The sequence below is a fragment of the Passer montanus genome, unplaced genomic scaffold (genome assembly GCF_014805655.1).
Source record: "Passer montanus isolate IOZ18808 unplaced genomic scaffold, ASM1480565v1 scaffold25, whole genome shotgun sequence".
Lineage (NCBI taxonomy): Eukaryota > Metazoa > Chordata > Aves > Passeriformes > Passeridae > Passer > Passer montanus.
The window spans coordinates 1,894,157-1,909,585 of NW_024367149.1; the positions used below are offsets into that span (position 1 = coordinate 1,894,157).

Consider the following 15,429-nt stretch of genomic DNA (forward strand, 5'->3'; position numbering starts at 1 on the left):
CTAAGCTCTGCTCCAGTGCTTTGGCTGGACCTCCACCAAAGCACTCCCACACCACAACCAAACCTACAGTGAAACTCAGCATCTGGAGGCTGCTGATCTAACACATTCCTCCCAGCCACATGCTGCCCAGCTGGCTCCCTACTCTTCCCAAGCTTGAGTCAGCACCCAGGCTGCCCTCTGCTCAAGAGGGCTCTCTTCATGAGGTAATGGGGAAGGCAGCCCTACACCCCAACAGCACTGAAAGGGCACCAGAATGAGACAGTTGGAAAGATAACAAAGCCCAGCCAGGCAATGATGCACTTCTGCAGCAAAAGCAAGACAGCAACATCAACCTTCCTCTGACCAACCTGAGCTACATTGTGTGTGCACAGATCCATGCTACAGGGGCATTCACAGATGGCAGCAGTTTTTGCTTTGGCAGATGTAATAAGCAACAAACTGCTGTTTCTCAAGCACTCAAGCTTCCAAAGTCTCTATTCCCTGCTCTGCCATATCGCAAATGCCCATAATTTCTGAAAAGCAGTAGTTCTTCCTGGGCAGGTGGCCCAGGGCCCAGCCCACACCCACACTCCACCCCAGCCATTTTCTGATAGGGTGGAGTCACTTTCACAACAGAAGCCTTGACACGCATCCAGCTCTGAGCACTGCTCTACCAAAACACTTTGAAACAATCTGCCATCTGCTGCATCAGCACACAACTATCACCCTCTTCCCCCCAGCACAAACCTGCCACACCAGCTGCTTCTCCCAGCCCTGCCTTCAACCACACTGGGCAGGACCAAGCACCTGGAAGAGCTTTTGCTCATATTGAGCCAAGAAAACAAGAGGACAGAGACATTTCTCCTTCTGTTTGTTTATTTGTCATAGAAGAGCAGCCCAATCTGACAGGGCCTGGCTCCTTCACCTCGTCCTCGAGGCCATCAGCATGTTTTGGTTACAATCAGAGCAGGTGACAGGCACCAGGCCAGGAAGAGCAGCTGCACTGCCCTGCTGAAGGGCAGAGCACATCTTCACACAGGCCCAGTCAGATCCACAGAGGCAAGAGGTGCTCACTCTTGCACCACAGCCGAGCACACTTAAAACCGGCCTCCACTGTGCTCAGGCTAGGCCAGAGCAGGGCTGGACCCAAGCAGGAGAGCCCAGCAGCTGATTTTAGGGGCACTTATTGCTCAAGTCTTGAATTTACAGGAATGGAAGTGGTCCAAGACTAGGCTGAGCTTGGTCTCCCCCACTCTGGAGCAAGCCACCAGCTGCCTTAGAGGATCAGGTAAGTGTGGCTTGAGCACACACTGAGCACCCAGCCCAGGCACAAGAACAGCAAGGCAACCTGGGCTTATCACATGGGGGAAGCCTTTCAGGCTGTCACAGCCCCTGCTATGTACTAGGCACAGGCATGGGTACCGTACTGGGCAGGTCTGGGCCCTGAAGTCCCAGACTGCCCCTACGTTCTCCACAGACACCTGGGCACAGATATGCCAGGGCAGGACTCCCAAGCTGGGCACACAGGGACCAGAAGGGACATGCAGCACTGTGGCATAGAACAAAGTGGCACAAGGCATCATAGAGCAGGAGCACTCACACATGAGCTGGCAGTAACAAGCAGCCAGGGATGAATCTGCTCGTCCACACAAGCTCTTGTGAGTCAGGGAAGAGGAGAGGGCACCAGGACAGGAAGCGGTCTCTTCTTTTGGTCCTACTCAGAAGGAAATGGCCCCTAGGCAGAAGAGCCAGATGTAGGCACTTGGGGAAAGTTCCTTTGGAAACACTGGAATGGGACTGCAGCCCCACAGCTGTGATGCAGGCAGTTGCCTCTCTGCTCAGCAACACTGAGAAACAGCACAAGCCCTCCCAAAGCAGAAGAGGCCCATGGCTGCTCAGAGCAGAGGGGCTGAGCATGCAGACAGGGGACAGCAGGACTGGGCACGGGGGTACAACAGTCTGTAGGCACTTGACTTGGCTAGTGGCACCCAGGAGCAGAGGGACAGGTCCCAGCTGCCTCTGCCCCGGGGCTCTCATTGGCTCTGGGAGCACTTTACCCTCTAGTTGGCTTTGACCTTGCCATTGGTGACAGTGCCATTTTCATGGATGCTGCTACCGTTGTGCTGGGCTTCTTGTTGAGCCACCCTGGGCAACCGTTTGCCCTTGGTGTAGGACTGGTACCAAAAGTTGGAGAAGAGGATGAAGAAGATGGTCCCATAAATCCAGATAAGGTGAATGAAGATGGGGAACTGGTATTGGCAGTTGGGCATGAAGTAATACTGGGAGATGTGGATGGAGACAATCACAAACTGTGCCTGGGAGCAAGGCAGAATAAGAACAAGTTACTCATGGGAGCAGGGTCAGGGAACCCACTAGAGATCTTATTTTTAAAGGCAACACCTAGACCCCTTTCCCAGTCTGAAGCACAGGTCCTTATGGTGAGGCATTCAGCAGCAGCTGGAAGAGGCAGGCACAAGTCTCAGAGCAGCATATGCTTCTCACCCTCCCAACATGGCTGCAGCCCATGAGGTGAACAGCACCCACACCCCAACCAGGCTGGTAGGGCTATCAGAGGTCCACAGTGGGGCAAAGCTGCTAAAAACTCAGAGCAATATGCTACAGAGGAGACAACTGCTGCTGACAGCACCTTTCAGAGGTATAAGGGCTGGCCTGCCCTTCACATCAGGCACATGCTCTGCTCTACCTCACAGACTCACCAGCTGGATGGCTGTGATGTGCTTCTTCCACCACAGGTACTTCTGAAAGGCAGGTCCTGCTGCTGAGAGCCCATAGTAGAAATACATGACAACATGCACCATGGAATTGATCATGGCATGGAATGAGCCCATTCCCCCTGTTAAGACAGATTTTCCTTAGTGTAAGTCAATACTCCACAGCAATCAGCACTACACAGTTGCTAAGAGCACAGCAGGGTCAAAAACCCCTTCTCAGCATGCTGGGGTAACCATACCCAATCCATGCACCCAGACAGTTGCCATCTTACCTGGCCCAAACTTCGCTCCCCACCACCAGCTCCATGGCAGAACAGAGTGGTGGAAAAGGTGCAGGAATGTGACCTGTTCATTCTTCTTCCGCAGGACAAAGATCACCTGCAATGAAAGCCCAAGCATTAAGAACCTGCAGCCCTGGGAGCAGCTAGAGCAGGCTGGGCTACTAATTCAGTGTGTGATCTCCATGATGCTTCCCACCCTCCCCACTCATTGTCATCACCCATTAGGTCACCCCACAGCTTCCAGAGCTGTAGCATGTAAAGAGTGGCCTCAGTACCAATATTCTAGGATGGCCTCCTTGGCAGTGATGCCAGACAGAAACACTACCAGGTAAGACTGGAAGGGCTGCAAAAGCACCTCCCCAAATACACTGGGCTCAGCTCCCTGCCCAGCAAGGGGTGAAAAGGCCTTCTCAGTAACTCACCGTGTCTGTCAGTTCAATGAACTTGGAGAACACAAAGAGCCAAGCAACACTGACCATCTGTAACAGAACAGGTTAACATTAGAGACCTGCCTCAGCCTGAACAAGCTCAGTGAGGGAAGGGCTTCATACAATTACCCTGGCATGAAACCAAGGCCCAGAGACTGCACATTCTCTGCCTCAGGAAAGACAGGAGCTGTGACCCTGCCATCCAAACACAACCACTAAAGGCCATCCCCACTTATCAGGAGAGGGATGAAAACTCACCCTGAGGGCCTTGGGGTCCTGTGAGAAGTCTACAGGGTCACATCGCCAGGTGTACCCAGTGAGCCACCCTGCCATCAGGAACTGCAACAAGAGCATCATCAAGGTGAGGCCTAACACATCATCCAGTGCACATCAAGCTCAGAAGGGCAGGGAACAGCCAGGAAAAGGGCTCTCCATCACCCACACAGCCTGCACACGCTGCTTTACGCGTGCCTGACCAAGCTACCGACAACTCACCTCATAGACTATGTAAAGGGAGAGTCCCACCAGAAAGAAGTTGTATAGCACCATGAACTTCTTCAGGTTTAAAGGCTTCCTGTTGGCCATTAGCCGGGGACCCAAGGATAGGACAAAGTAGACATATCCCAGAAGGATGCCCATCACAAGGAATGGGGACTGCATCAGTGGGTAATCAGCGATGCGGGGGTCTGCAGAAAGAGCCACAGTGCAGAGCAATTAGCATCCTCACCCCAGGCTGCTGCCAGCAGTGCTGCTGCCACGGTGGAGGCAAGGGCACGGCAATCCTGCTCTAGGACACGAGTGCAAGTAGGGAAGCAGTCTGGGAGCAGAGGCTGGTGAAGTCAGCCAGACTCAGCACAGTATAGCCTGAAGCCATGCTGCAGGGCAGCCTGCAGATCACCTGCCCAGGAGAACACAAATGCCCCAAAACAATTTACACAGTCACTGATGCAAGACAGCCTCATAACAGGCAGCACAAAAACCCCAGAGTTGCATCTGGCAACCGTGTAAGGGCAATGGCAGGATGCAGTTACACCAGGGGATGCTTCAGGGATGACAGACCACCCCCCAGTGCCTCAGGCAGTAAAGCATGTAGTGCTACCTGTCTGATAGCTGGGCAGAGCCAAACACTGACCTGCTTTCTTCATGAAGTCCTGATACATAGTCACAATCCCCTCCATGGTGGTGGCAGTGTCTGTATGGAAAGAGGCAGGGAAGATCAAGTAGCTGTTTTCTCAGGACCACAGCCTACAGAGCACAGCCCTGCAGACCAGTAAACTCCAAGCCCAGTTTCAGAGAAACAGTCATGTATCTGGCCAGTGCTGCTTTCAGCTGATCACACACCAGAATCTGCTTTCCAGATGAGCCACAGGCCTTCTCACTTCTCACAGAGCCTGGCTCTGTTTCCCCAGCTCTGCTGGGTGCCCCATCATCGAATGCCAGCAGTCCTTCCAAGGCAAGAACCCAACATTTCAAGCCAGCTAGGAAAGCTTCCAACCTCAGCACTGTATCTCCAGACCCTTAATCTTGCTCCTGCTGTACAAGCTCAAGCATTATCATCCACAAGCACCATGACATTGCCAGCAGCATTGGCAGCCATATCTACTCAGCACACTTCTCTGTGTGACCCTGGAGCAGAGATGCAGGGCTGGCCCACACTCTCCACAGCGCAATGCTTTTAAGGTCAGCTTTGGGCTCCTGCCAACTGATTCCCACCACAGAAGCAGCACACCATCACTGGCAGGCCCATTACATGAGGAAGGAAATCCATAGGTTCAGAAACAAACATCAGTTTCTGGTGTCAGAGTTCCTGGTTTCACATCCTTACACAAACCCTCTGGACAAGAAACTACTACCACATAATCTAGTACCTCAGAGGCCAGGTGCATCCTGCTTGGCAATGGCATTTCCACTGCCCTTCCAGACAAGAGAAAGCCATATGATGGAAGGCTGCAAGGAGAAAGACTGGCACTCCCCATACTTGCTCATCCTCAATATGAACACACACACCAGAAAGTGATCTGGGCAGATGCTCTCCAGAAAAGCAGGAAGGGCCGAGGCTCTTACTGCTGCAGGCAAGTTTTAAACACCCTCACCCATCCCCTGTGCTCCCCAACCTCTCCCCAGCCCACAGGACACCAGAGCAGCAGGAAGGGAGGCAGAGCTTAGGCACAGCCTCAGCTGACTCATCCATCTGTGAGGGAGGCATTCCCCACAGCTGCTACCAGACATTCCACCTACCCCTTCCAGGAAGGTGCACAGGAGTCACTGCTCACGCATGCCTGGGGAAATGGGTCCCCAGCCCAGCCTTCCCAGGAGGTATATTGCTGCCACCAGCAGGAAGCACATGGCCTCTTCCAGACCAGCAGCTAGGAGGCTGAAGCCAGAGTACCCTTCTTCCCAGTAAGGTCCCTGAGTACTCAGCAGCCACTGCCACCTCAAGCCCTCACCAGACAACACCAGCACTGCACCTTCAGCTCACAGCAAGGGAAGAGCTCAATGTCATTGCTGTAGGCAGGATGGCAGCAGACACTTTCTGTGCAGAGCTACCAGGCACCTCCATGGCAGGCTTTGCCAGCAGTAATCTTCAGGGGGCCTGGCACACACCATTCTGGTTCACCATTCCCTGCAAATCAGTTTGGTGCAGCAGCAGTGCTGGCTCTGTGCCTGCCCAGTCATACCCTCTGCATTCCTCCAGACTGGGGAGTGCCACCTAACCTCTTTGCAAGGGCAGCAGGCAGGAAGAGGTCTCCTCCTTCACCTCAATTGTCCAAAACACCCATTCCCCCAAGCAAGGCTCCAGAGCAGCCTGCACAGTCACGCAGCCCAAGGACAGAGCCCAAGAAGTTCTGCTGTGTTTCAGAAAGCTCAGAAGGTAGTTCCTTATGCAATCGTGGAGGCAGATGAAGCAATAGGACAAAGCCCGCTTAGGACTGATCCCCCCACATAGCAGGGGCACCACAGCAGCAAAATACACATTCACCCTCCCAAGCAAGGTTTCAAAGGGTTTAATAGCAAGTAATACTCACATGTAGTATCACTGTGATGCAAGAAATATTTAAGGTTCTGGGTACTGCCAAGATAATCCACTCACCGTGTGCAGCAGAAGCCAGCTAGAAGTGTAGCAGAAACTATTGCATCCTCAAGAGACACTCAAGGCTCAGCTGTGGGAAATACACTAAGTACAAGTCTGGAAAGCTGCTGAGCTTTATGTTGCTTTAATGGCTAAGAGCAAGCTCCAAACTTGTCTGTCTAGTTTCAGCTTTCAACCACTACATCCAGCTACACCTTTATTTGCTAGATTGAGGAGCCCTCAAGAGTCAGCTCCCAGCAGAGGCACCTGACTATTCAAGGTCTGTGTTTATCTTATCAAGGTGAATGAGTCAACCTTACTACAGGTCCAGGGCAGAGACAAAAATCCTGCCGAGTACTTGCCTATTTTGAGCAGGTTAGGATGAGAAGAGAGTGTCAGCTGTCTTTGAGCCCATAGCTACATCTCACACTGCGGAAACACGCTTGAGCTCAGACACTACAGATCACTTCCCTGGCTCTGGGCCAAAGCCTCCAGTACCACTGATCTCACACTGCAGAAACACACTCGAGCTCAGACACTACAGATCACTTCCCTGACCTTGGCTTAGCTGGGCCAAAGCCTCCAGTACCACTTGCCAACTAGGACCCAGCTCAAAACAATTCAGGGTCCATGACAACTATTCTCCCAAGCAGTGGGAGAAGCTCATTTCAAACCAGGACTAGCACAGAAGTCCCTACCAGTGTGAACAGTAACAAGTTTGTCTTATTGATGTTTTGAGAAATGCCTCCAACACTCCTACAGCCACACATGCCACAGGAAGTTGGGAGGCTTTGGACTTGATCTGAACACAGGCTCTGGGCAAGCACCAAGAAATAGTAGAATTATGCTGCAGGCCCTTATGGAAAGGACCTATATGTTTTCCTCGGTTTCTCTAGGCAGAACAACATCCTGCTAAATTAAGCTAACAGAGCAACCACATCTCCAGGGAAACCCTGAGATTTTCTGGTCTTTGGAAGACCTGGCACCTGTCCCCACTGGCATGCTACATCATCCTACATCAAAGTGGCCAAAGTATGCCTTGCTCAGAGGCAGAACAACATCCTGCTAAATTAAGCTAACAGAGCAACCACATCTCCAGGGAAACCCTGAGATTTTCTGGTCTTTGGAAGACCTGGCATCTGTCCCTGCTGGCATGCTACATCATCCTACATCAAAGTGGCCAAAGTATGCCTTGCTCAGTGAGCAGATGCAGGTATGTCTGCCCTCCCCTGTCCCTCAAGGGGCAGCCACTGGCCTTGGGGTGTTGACAGTCGAGCAGCAAAGTGGAAGTTACAGGGCACACCCAAGAGTCACCTTCACTGGGCAGGGGGATGTGAAGTGCACTGGCCTGCCTAAACTATGACTGCTCCATGCCAGCCTTTCAGGTGCAGGGGTTTTCCAGCACAGAGCACCAACTGCCCAGGAACCTCTGTGCACAGCACCCCTCCTCACTTTGAGAGGGGTTCACCACCCACACGGGCATCGGCTCTTACTGCACTCCACGCCACACTGCACATCACTCACTGCAGGTGTTCACAGCTCAGTGGTTGCATCTGTCCTCTCTGCACATGGGGGACACTTATTTTCCTCTAACTCCTCCTAAATCCTGACCTTCTTAAGCAAGGAGCTGAGAAGAGATGCAGAACTCAAAACTGAGCCTTGAACAGCTGAAGAGAAATCAAGCAAATAGGTCCAAGCATCCCAAATGAGCAGGAACCCTAGGGGCCCAAACACACCCTAGATGATACAGAGAAACCTTACAACACATCTCCTATCTCTCAGCAACAGCGAGTCACTTCCCCGTGTCAGACAAAAAGTTCCCACTATTTGCAAACTAGAGTATCAGGCCAGAATCTGCTCCAGTAACCAACACCAAGGATTAAATACTTGCTTACGCCAAGCAATGTGTAGACTGCATATTTCCAGCAAGCTATACAGCTAATTAGTGCAACTTCAGCAACAACAGCAAGGCCTTTTATGACCAGCCCCGGTCAGACCACAGCACTGTCAGAACCATGACACTGACAGAGAGCAGAGCTCAAGCCAATAAGTTTTGTTGACAGCCTTGCAGGGCAGACATCTCCCCACACAACAACTATCTGCAAGCAACAGACTCTGCCCCAGACATCGAACACTCCTACACCTCAGCATTCAGGTCAGAAATCAGTCCTGTAATAAGTGCAAAAGCAAACACCCTCATCTCCCCACTGGTTTAATTAAAGGCAGCACCAAAACCTTCTGGTAGATGGCCACAGAGCTGCCACCCCAGGGAGAGCTGGCACAGGGCCCTTGCTGAACTGCCTAAAGCAGGCCTGGCCCTGTGGGGCTTCCCAGGGAGTAGCAGCCCTCAAAGGTCAGGAGATAATCAGTTGGCCAGATGTGAAACTAACATCCCTGACCTACTAGCTGGCAACAAGGCTTGCTGCCTGATGCAGCTTTGAGCTCCAGCACCTCTCAGGAAGAGGCATCTTCCTCCCCCAGCTCCCCACCACAGCACCCACCCAATTGCCTGGCATTCCAGAAAATCACCATGGGATCTAACAAAGCCTGCACACAGCCCCAAGTGCCCATGGACTACATTTCCCTGCAGAAGAGTGGAACTGATCAAGCCAGCCACAGACAGGGGTGTGTACTGCATACACAAGGCTGGCACCACAAAACTTCCCCACCAAGAGCTGACAGCCACAGCTCCAGCAGCTTTCCTGAGCTTATGCACAAGTGAATCCAGCAAGATGAGGAACATGAACATTTTTCTGCCCCAAACAACACACAGGCAGCAAGGCAGTCAGAGCAAAATGAGAGAGAAGGAGCACAGCCAGCAATAAGCTGCAAACCCCTGTTTTCTATCAACTCTGCAGTGGGATCACTCTAAGACTGAAGTGCACAGTGAAGCACAGGAAACCGATTTGGATCTCCACTGTCTGCTGCTCTGTGCCCAGTGAAAGGGAGAGGGGCTTCTAACCAGGCAGTACACACTTATTTCACACACAGCATCTCCTAACACCAGCTCAAACACATGCAGCAGAGGCCACTCAACAGGAGAGCTGTATTCAAGTACACTTGCATTCCTGCTAATAATTTCAGCCATTCACTGAAGACTCAAGCTAAGATAGCATTGCCCACATGCTTCTAAAGTAATGTTTTTTCTCAAAAGAAATCAGTATAAAGATATGCCTGTCACCAGCCACAGAAGACAAGTCTGGCAGGACAACCAGAGCTTCTATGCTTTAAGTGTGGAAAGCCACACCAACAGATATAGGTAGTAAAGCAACTCTGCTAGCCTGGCATCTCAGCTCTGAGGACCTGGGGCAAACGCTGATTGGAATTTGAGAACAACCAGTCCCAGAACTCCATTCACAACTTAACTACAAAGACTTTATACTAGCACCACCAGATAAGTTTTTCTATTCAAATCCTTGCCATTGGTCACTTCCTCTGGCTCACCTACTTCGTGATGAGTGTCGAAGGACACAGCCAACAACCCGGTACTGCGTGTTCTACACCAGCATTCTCTGAAGTCAGTACAGGAGGTACTGAGTGACACAAGGGATGCCAGCTCTCCAAGTTGTGATATGTAACAGCTCTTGCAAGAGGTGCTATTGCAACCGATGAGGGCATCAGCCTGGCTGGGTGGGTGCTGCCCCTGGCACACTGGATCCAAGTGCCAGGAAGTGTCCTGCCTGAAGTTGAGCCGTTTCCTCATCCCCACTAAGTGTGTGTTAATACCTACCACTCTCTCACGCAGTGGCTGTAAAACCCTGAGGCCTTTGGACAGCATCCTACAAACAGATTAGGCTCTCCACTTCCCATACTCACTGGAAGCAGGGAAAGCAAGAGGAGACTCCCAGATTAGCAGAAAGCACTGACTGACAGTCAGTGTGGCACCTCACAAGCTTTCAGGGAAAGGGGGACATCAATTGCAATAGGGTCAGGTAACCTTGCACAAAAATTAAGGCAGGTATCAGACTTCAAGGTCCCCACAAAAGCATACCTTGCAATAAGAGGTTTAATATGCACAGCATACTTTTTTCAGGGGCAGCACCTCCCCAAACTGTTAAGAGTAGGTTTACCCCTTATCACATTCAAAGCTGGTGGCTGCATATTCAGAGAACTGATATCAGTAGAGATGAGAGCATATGAGATGAGGAAAAAACCAGAAAAGGCAACATTAGGCAGAAAATCTGACATAGCAAGGAACAAAGGAATAAAGAAGTGCAGGAAAAAAGTAAACAATACGAGATACCAACAGAAATGGAAAAAAAGGCATTTCCTTTCTGAACTAACCATATTGATCTGTGTCACTCCCTCATAGAGCACCAGGTGAAGGGGGAAGATCGAGATGGCTGAGCTCCCTCTCTGAAAGCACCCAGCCTCTCCCCAGACTGCACAGAGCACACTCAGGAAGGACAGAATGAGGCAGGAGGGCAGGCAGGGCTACATTGAGCTAGGCCAGCTTCCAACATCTGCATCCAAAATCAGGTCAGCCTTCTAAAGCCACCTAGCAAAGAAACAGAGCACCCTGTCTGGGGGTGGGACAGGCTGTACCACAGCACTCATCTCTGGTTTTAATCACTATGCAAACACCTCAATACAAGGCTGCACCTCTGTTCTTGCAGCCCTAGCTGTAATCACAACACAGTAATGATTGGTGTGCTCTTCCCCACTCAGGCCTGTGCATTAATTAGACAGGTATATCAAGACAAGACCGACATGAAAATCCACAAAGCAAGAGGCAGAAAGGAAAGACTCACAAATTCCCTCTAACAGCTTTATTTCAACTGTTCAAGAAGACCTTTGGGCCTCAAGAAGCTATGAACCCAGAGCTTCTCAACAATACAAGAAGCTGCTGCCTGGAACTTACCATGACATCAGCTTAGGGTCCTGTACCCTCCACACCAAGAAGGCAGTGCAGTCACACCATCTTCTAACAAGAGAGCAGGATGTTCTCTGATGGTATGAAGCTGTCATACTCCAGTAGCACAGTATATGCACCTAGAACCCAACATGCCTGAGGCTTAATGGCTTCCACATTCAAGGAGGTTCACAGCCTTCCAAGCACAAAAAGTGAAGTGTGAAGCCTGGCTATCTCAACATGGGTGTAGACTGACCACTCAAAGTCAGTGCACTTGCTACTACTGCTGTACCACAGGGAGAGCCTCTTAGGGTTAAGTAAAAGCAGCATGAGTTATAAGATTTGTGTGTGCACAGAGCAAATCTTAAACTATGAGAGCAAGCTAGCTGATCTGATACACAGAGTAAGACAGCTCCTTGCAACAAAGCTGGAGAACTTGCTGCCAGTGACAGCTCACCACCTCAAGCCATCCCAGAGCAAAGAATCAACCCTGTGACACACTGAATCAAGAAACAGGGAAATCAAGAAACATCAGACCCAGTTACCACCTCCACCATCCTCAAGCCACTAAAGGCTCAGAATGCAGACAAGAGCCTGATGGTGGGGAATAGGCTGTGGCAGCTGTAACTTGTCATCTCTGAGCAACAGCAGCCCCACAACTCCTGCAGGGAAGAGTCCTGGCTCCTGGGGACCGTCTCCTCCCTAAAAGAGCCCAAGCTGCCTCACCTGTTTGACTGGCAAGAACCAGACTTTCCAGCCCAAGTACTCCCACCATCTGACAGCCAGCAGGGCACACACTACCAGAACTCCAACACAAAAGCACAGAAACACAGAGCATCTCTTAGGCCATCACAGGCACCACTCCCCATGTCCCTTGTAAGTGTCTCAGGCTAAGTATTCACTGTGCTGTAACCCCCAGCAGAAAAGAAAGCATTCACCTGTAGCATTCAAGGACAGCACCCAGTCAAGCACCTGCCCCAACACCAGCTCCAGAGCTTCCTCAGGATGCAAAGCTGTTCTCCATCAGGAGAGAAAGGAGACACTATGCAACTTAAATAAGCTCCCTTATTTTTTATCTCTAACACATGGTATGAGACACCTGTAGGTCAGAGTGAGCTTTTACTCCCAAGTCTCAGTTTTAACAGTACTTTTATATTACACTTCTTTCCTGAAGGACCACATAATATCTCCCACCAATGGGTTTTCAGGAAACAAAAATAAGAACACAACATAAGGCAGGACCACAGAGGCCCAGGCTGTGTGGGTGGCACGGCTTAATCCCCACAGCAAGATGTAGCAAGTAGATGCTGCAACAACTGGCATCTTGCTGTTTCTCATAGGAACAGGCTGTTAGCAGCGGCTCACACCCATGAGCTAGAGGGGCTTCCTAGGAAAGAGATAAGGCACACCAGCCTCAGCCAAGCCCCAAGGGCTCAGCCAGCTGTTTGACTCTAAACTACCCTCAAGAAGCTGCCCAGCAGGTCTGGTGGGAAGGTCAGCTCCATCCAGCTAGGAATCTGCCCTGGCTGCATTCTGGTAGAAGAGAAGGTGGTCAGCTTGGGACAGCACAGCAGGACAGATGCACTGCTGCACAGGCAAGCCTGGCCTCCAGGAAGGGAACAGATGCTCTGAGAAAATGCACTAGGAGGTAAAGCACCAGTGTTATCCCATGCTGCCCGGTGAGCATAGGAAGGGGTATTCACCCCACTTTTTCCCCAATATGAACAGAACCAACATGATCAGCCACAGGGAAAGTCCCTGACAGCCGCTCTGCAGACAGCGGCCCAGGCACTGATGCACAGACTGACAGCCCCAAAGCTTAGCCTCTTGTTGCAATGCCTATTTATGCTGCCTCATTTACTCTGTTACAATGTAAAAATAAGTAGCTTTCCCAGCTTCCCCTTCGTTACAACAGAGGAACTGGCCCCCGTAAAGAGATCTAGAGACCAAGCCCTGTACTGCCAGTGGTTATCGAGCCCACGGTGGTCCAGGAAGCACAGACCCCCATGAAGGACCACACCAGCGCCAGGTCAGCCCGACGCCAGGCAACTGCTGCTACCAGGGGGGTGACAGTGACCTCCTCCTCCTGCCACCGCGTTCCAGAGCGAGGGCCAGCGGGAGGCCAAGCACCTACACGAGCCGGCACTCAAAGCTGACATTGTGTCGCAGCAGCGGGGGAGGCCTGGTACTGCCACCCTGCCCGGAGGAGGAGGAGGAGAGAGCCATCTGAATGGTTACATTGATGCCGACGGCTCGGTAGAAGAAAGCTCCCCGGCCGCCGGGGGCTGCTCGCGCCCCGCTGCCGAGAAGCCCCAGGAGACCACAGCCCTGGGCTGCTCAGCGTACCCGCACGGTGCCCATGGCAGGAGCCGGGCAGCGCCCCGCTCAGCCTTGCTGCCACCCCTGCGAGTCCCTCTGGCAAAGGCCCCGGCCCCGCTGCCGCCGCAGGGAGCGCCAGGTCCCCCCGCCCGGGCGGCTCCCGGCCCGGCTCGGGTGTGGCGCGGACGGGCCCGGAAGCGGGGCCTGCGCGCCTGGGAAGGGCCGCAGCGGGCCCAGGGAGGCCCCGCGCCGCCGCCGCGACGTGTGGGGGGTCAGCCACCTTCCAGCGAGCCCGCGGGGCTACTCCGCTGCCTGTGGAGCTGGGACTATCCCGCCAAAACGCCAGCAGGGCGATGCCGACCTCGCCCCTGAGGCTGCGGAGCCAGCGGTCCCTGAGCCGGGAAGCAGGCGGACCCTGGGCTCGGGCCACCGGCCAGCAGTGGGGAGGCAGCCCCGTCACGGCCGGGACCCAGCGCGGCCTCTGGCAGAGGCCTGCCGGGACGGGGCCGGTGTTCGTGCCACGGCACACAGCGTGGAGGGACAGTCCTTCCCCCGGCCGGCCGGGAAAGCATCCCAGCCTCGCACAGAGGGGCCGGCGCTGCCCCGAAGGAGAGCGGCCGACTGCGGAAGGGAATTGCACCCTTCCCTGGCACCATGGGTGCGCTGAGACAGCGGCACCAGGCTGCCAGCCAAGGAGCGCTACAGCTCCTCACAGAACCCTGTTGCTTTTGAGAAAAAAAAAAAAAGAAAGAAGCAACCAAAAACAAAACCAAACCAACCCCACAAACCCAAAAACCACTTCAACAGTTCAACTCGGACTCCCCTCGTGTCCCTCCGTCTGACACGGGCAGGTTCGCACAGCGGTGCACTCGCCACACGGTACTGCGGGTACCCCCCTTTCCGGGGGGTGACAGCCTCCACAGCCGCACCCAGCGTGATCGCCCGGCAAGGGCACGTCACAGTATCGCAACACCCATCCCACCCATCAGGCCACGGCCTCCCCACCCCTGTGGTGAGCAGACACCACACACCTCCCCCCGTGACCGTGAGCATCCCAGGTGACGGGAACACGGACATACACACGAGCCTCCCCCAGCAGGGCAGTTAACAGGTGCCCGGCCAGCACATGGCTCCCCCGGGGCAGGACCCACCATTCCTGGCAGCAAAGCTTAACCCCCCAAAGCAGCCGAACCCTGCTAAGGCCTCCTCAGCACCCTCCAGCCCTGCAAACACCTTCCGAAGCCCCCTCAGCACACCCCAACGACTAGCCCCGACCCACCGCTAACCTCGGATACCTCCACCCGAACTCCCCCCTCACAAACACCCCAAATGACCGCTAGAATAGACCAGACATCCCCAGCCCACCCCTTGCCAGGCAAGACCGGGCCCCACACCCTCCACCCCACGGCCACCCGCACTCACCGCCAGCCGCACCCCAATCTGCCGCCGCCACGGCCGCCCCCGCCATTAAAGCGGGAAGCTCCGCCCCTTCGCCGCTGCCGATTGGCAGAAAGTGCGGCGTTCCGCCCCCGGGAGAGCGGCGGCCAATCGGCGCTCCCGCCGCGTCCCGCCCGTTCCGCGGCCACGCCCACCGCGGCGGGGCTTGAGGGGCGGGCGGGCTCTGCCGGCGGGGCCGAGCGGCGTGAGGGGACGGGGGAAAATGGCTGGGGAAGGGTGCGGGCTGCGGCAGGGTCAGCGAGCCGTGCGGAGGGCTGGCTCCAGGGTGCTGGTGGCGGCATGAGGCAGACCCGTACAGGTCCATAAACCT

At 53.6% G+C, this 15,429-nt stretch overlaps 1 protein-coding gene across 2 annotated transcripts; it reads right to left on the minus strand.

Moving 5' to 3' along the window:
* Positions 1–835: 835 nt before the first annotated feature.
* ELOVL1 (ELOVL fatty acid elongase 1) lies at positions 836–15,148 on the minus strand. Of its 2 annotated transcripts, none has more exons than XM_039711744.1 (8): positions 15,084–15,148; positions 4,553–4,612; positions 3,916–4,106; positions 3,679–3,759; positions 3,415–3,471; positions 2,984–3,089; positions 2,697–2,833; positions 836–2,294 (listed from the first exon to the last, which is right to left on the minus strand). In XM_039711744.1, exons 1-8 carry the CDS (start codon positions 15,127–15,129, stop codon positions 2,040–2,042), a joined length of 933 nt encoding a protein of 310 aa, XP_039567678.1. In that variant the 5' UTR covers positions 15,130–15,148; the 3' UTR covers positions 836–2,039. The 2 variants fall into 2 exon arrangements, with proteins under 2 accessions (XP_039567678.1, XP_039567680.1); XM_039711746.1 differs by lacking the exon at positions 15,084–15,148 and adding an exon at positions 11,352–11,376.
* Between the last annotated feature and the right edge of the window lie 281 nt (positions 15,149–15,429).

Bases quoted from the DNA above. Each gene is read 5' to 3' on its own strand.
- ELOVL1 (XM_039711744.1), bottom strand. From the start codon at position 15,129: ATGGCGGGGGCGGCCGTGGCGGCGGCAGATTGGGGTGCGGCTGGCG. The intron at 3,472-3,678 runs GTGAGTTTTCAT...GTTCTGTTACAG, and splicing joins AGGACCCCAAGGCCCTCAGG to ATGGTCAGTGTTGCTTGGCT. The intron at 2,295-2,696 runs GTGAGTCTGTGA...CCTTGCTCCCAG, and splicing joins ACATCACAGCCATCCAGCTG to GCACAGTTTGTGATTGTCTC.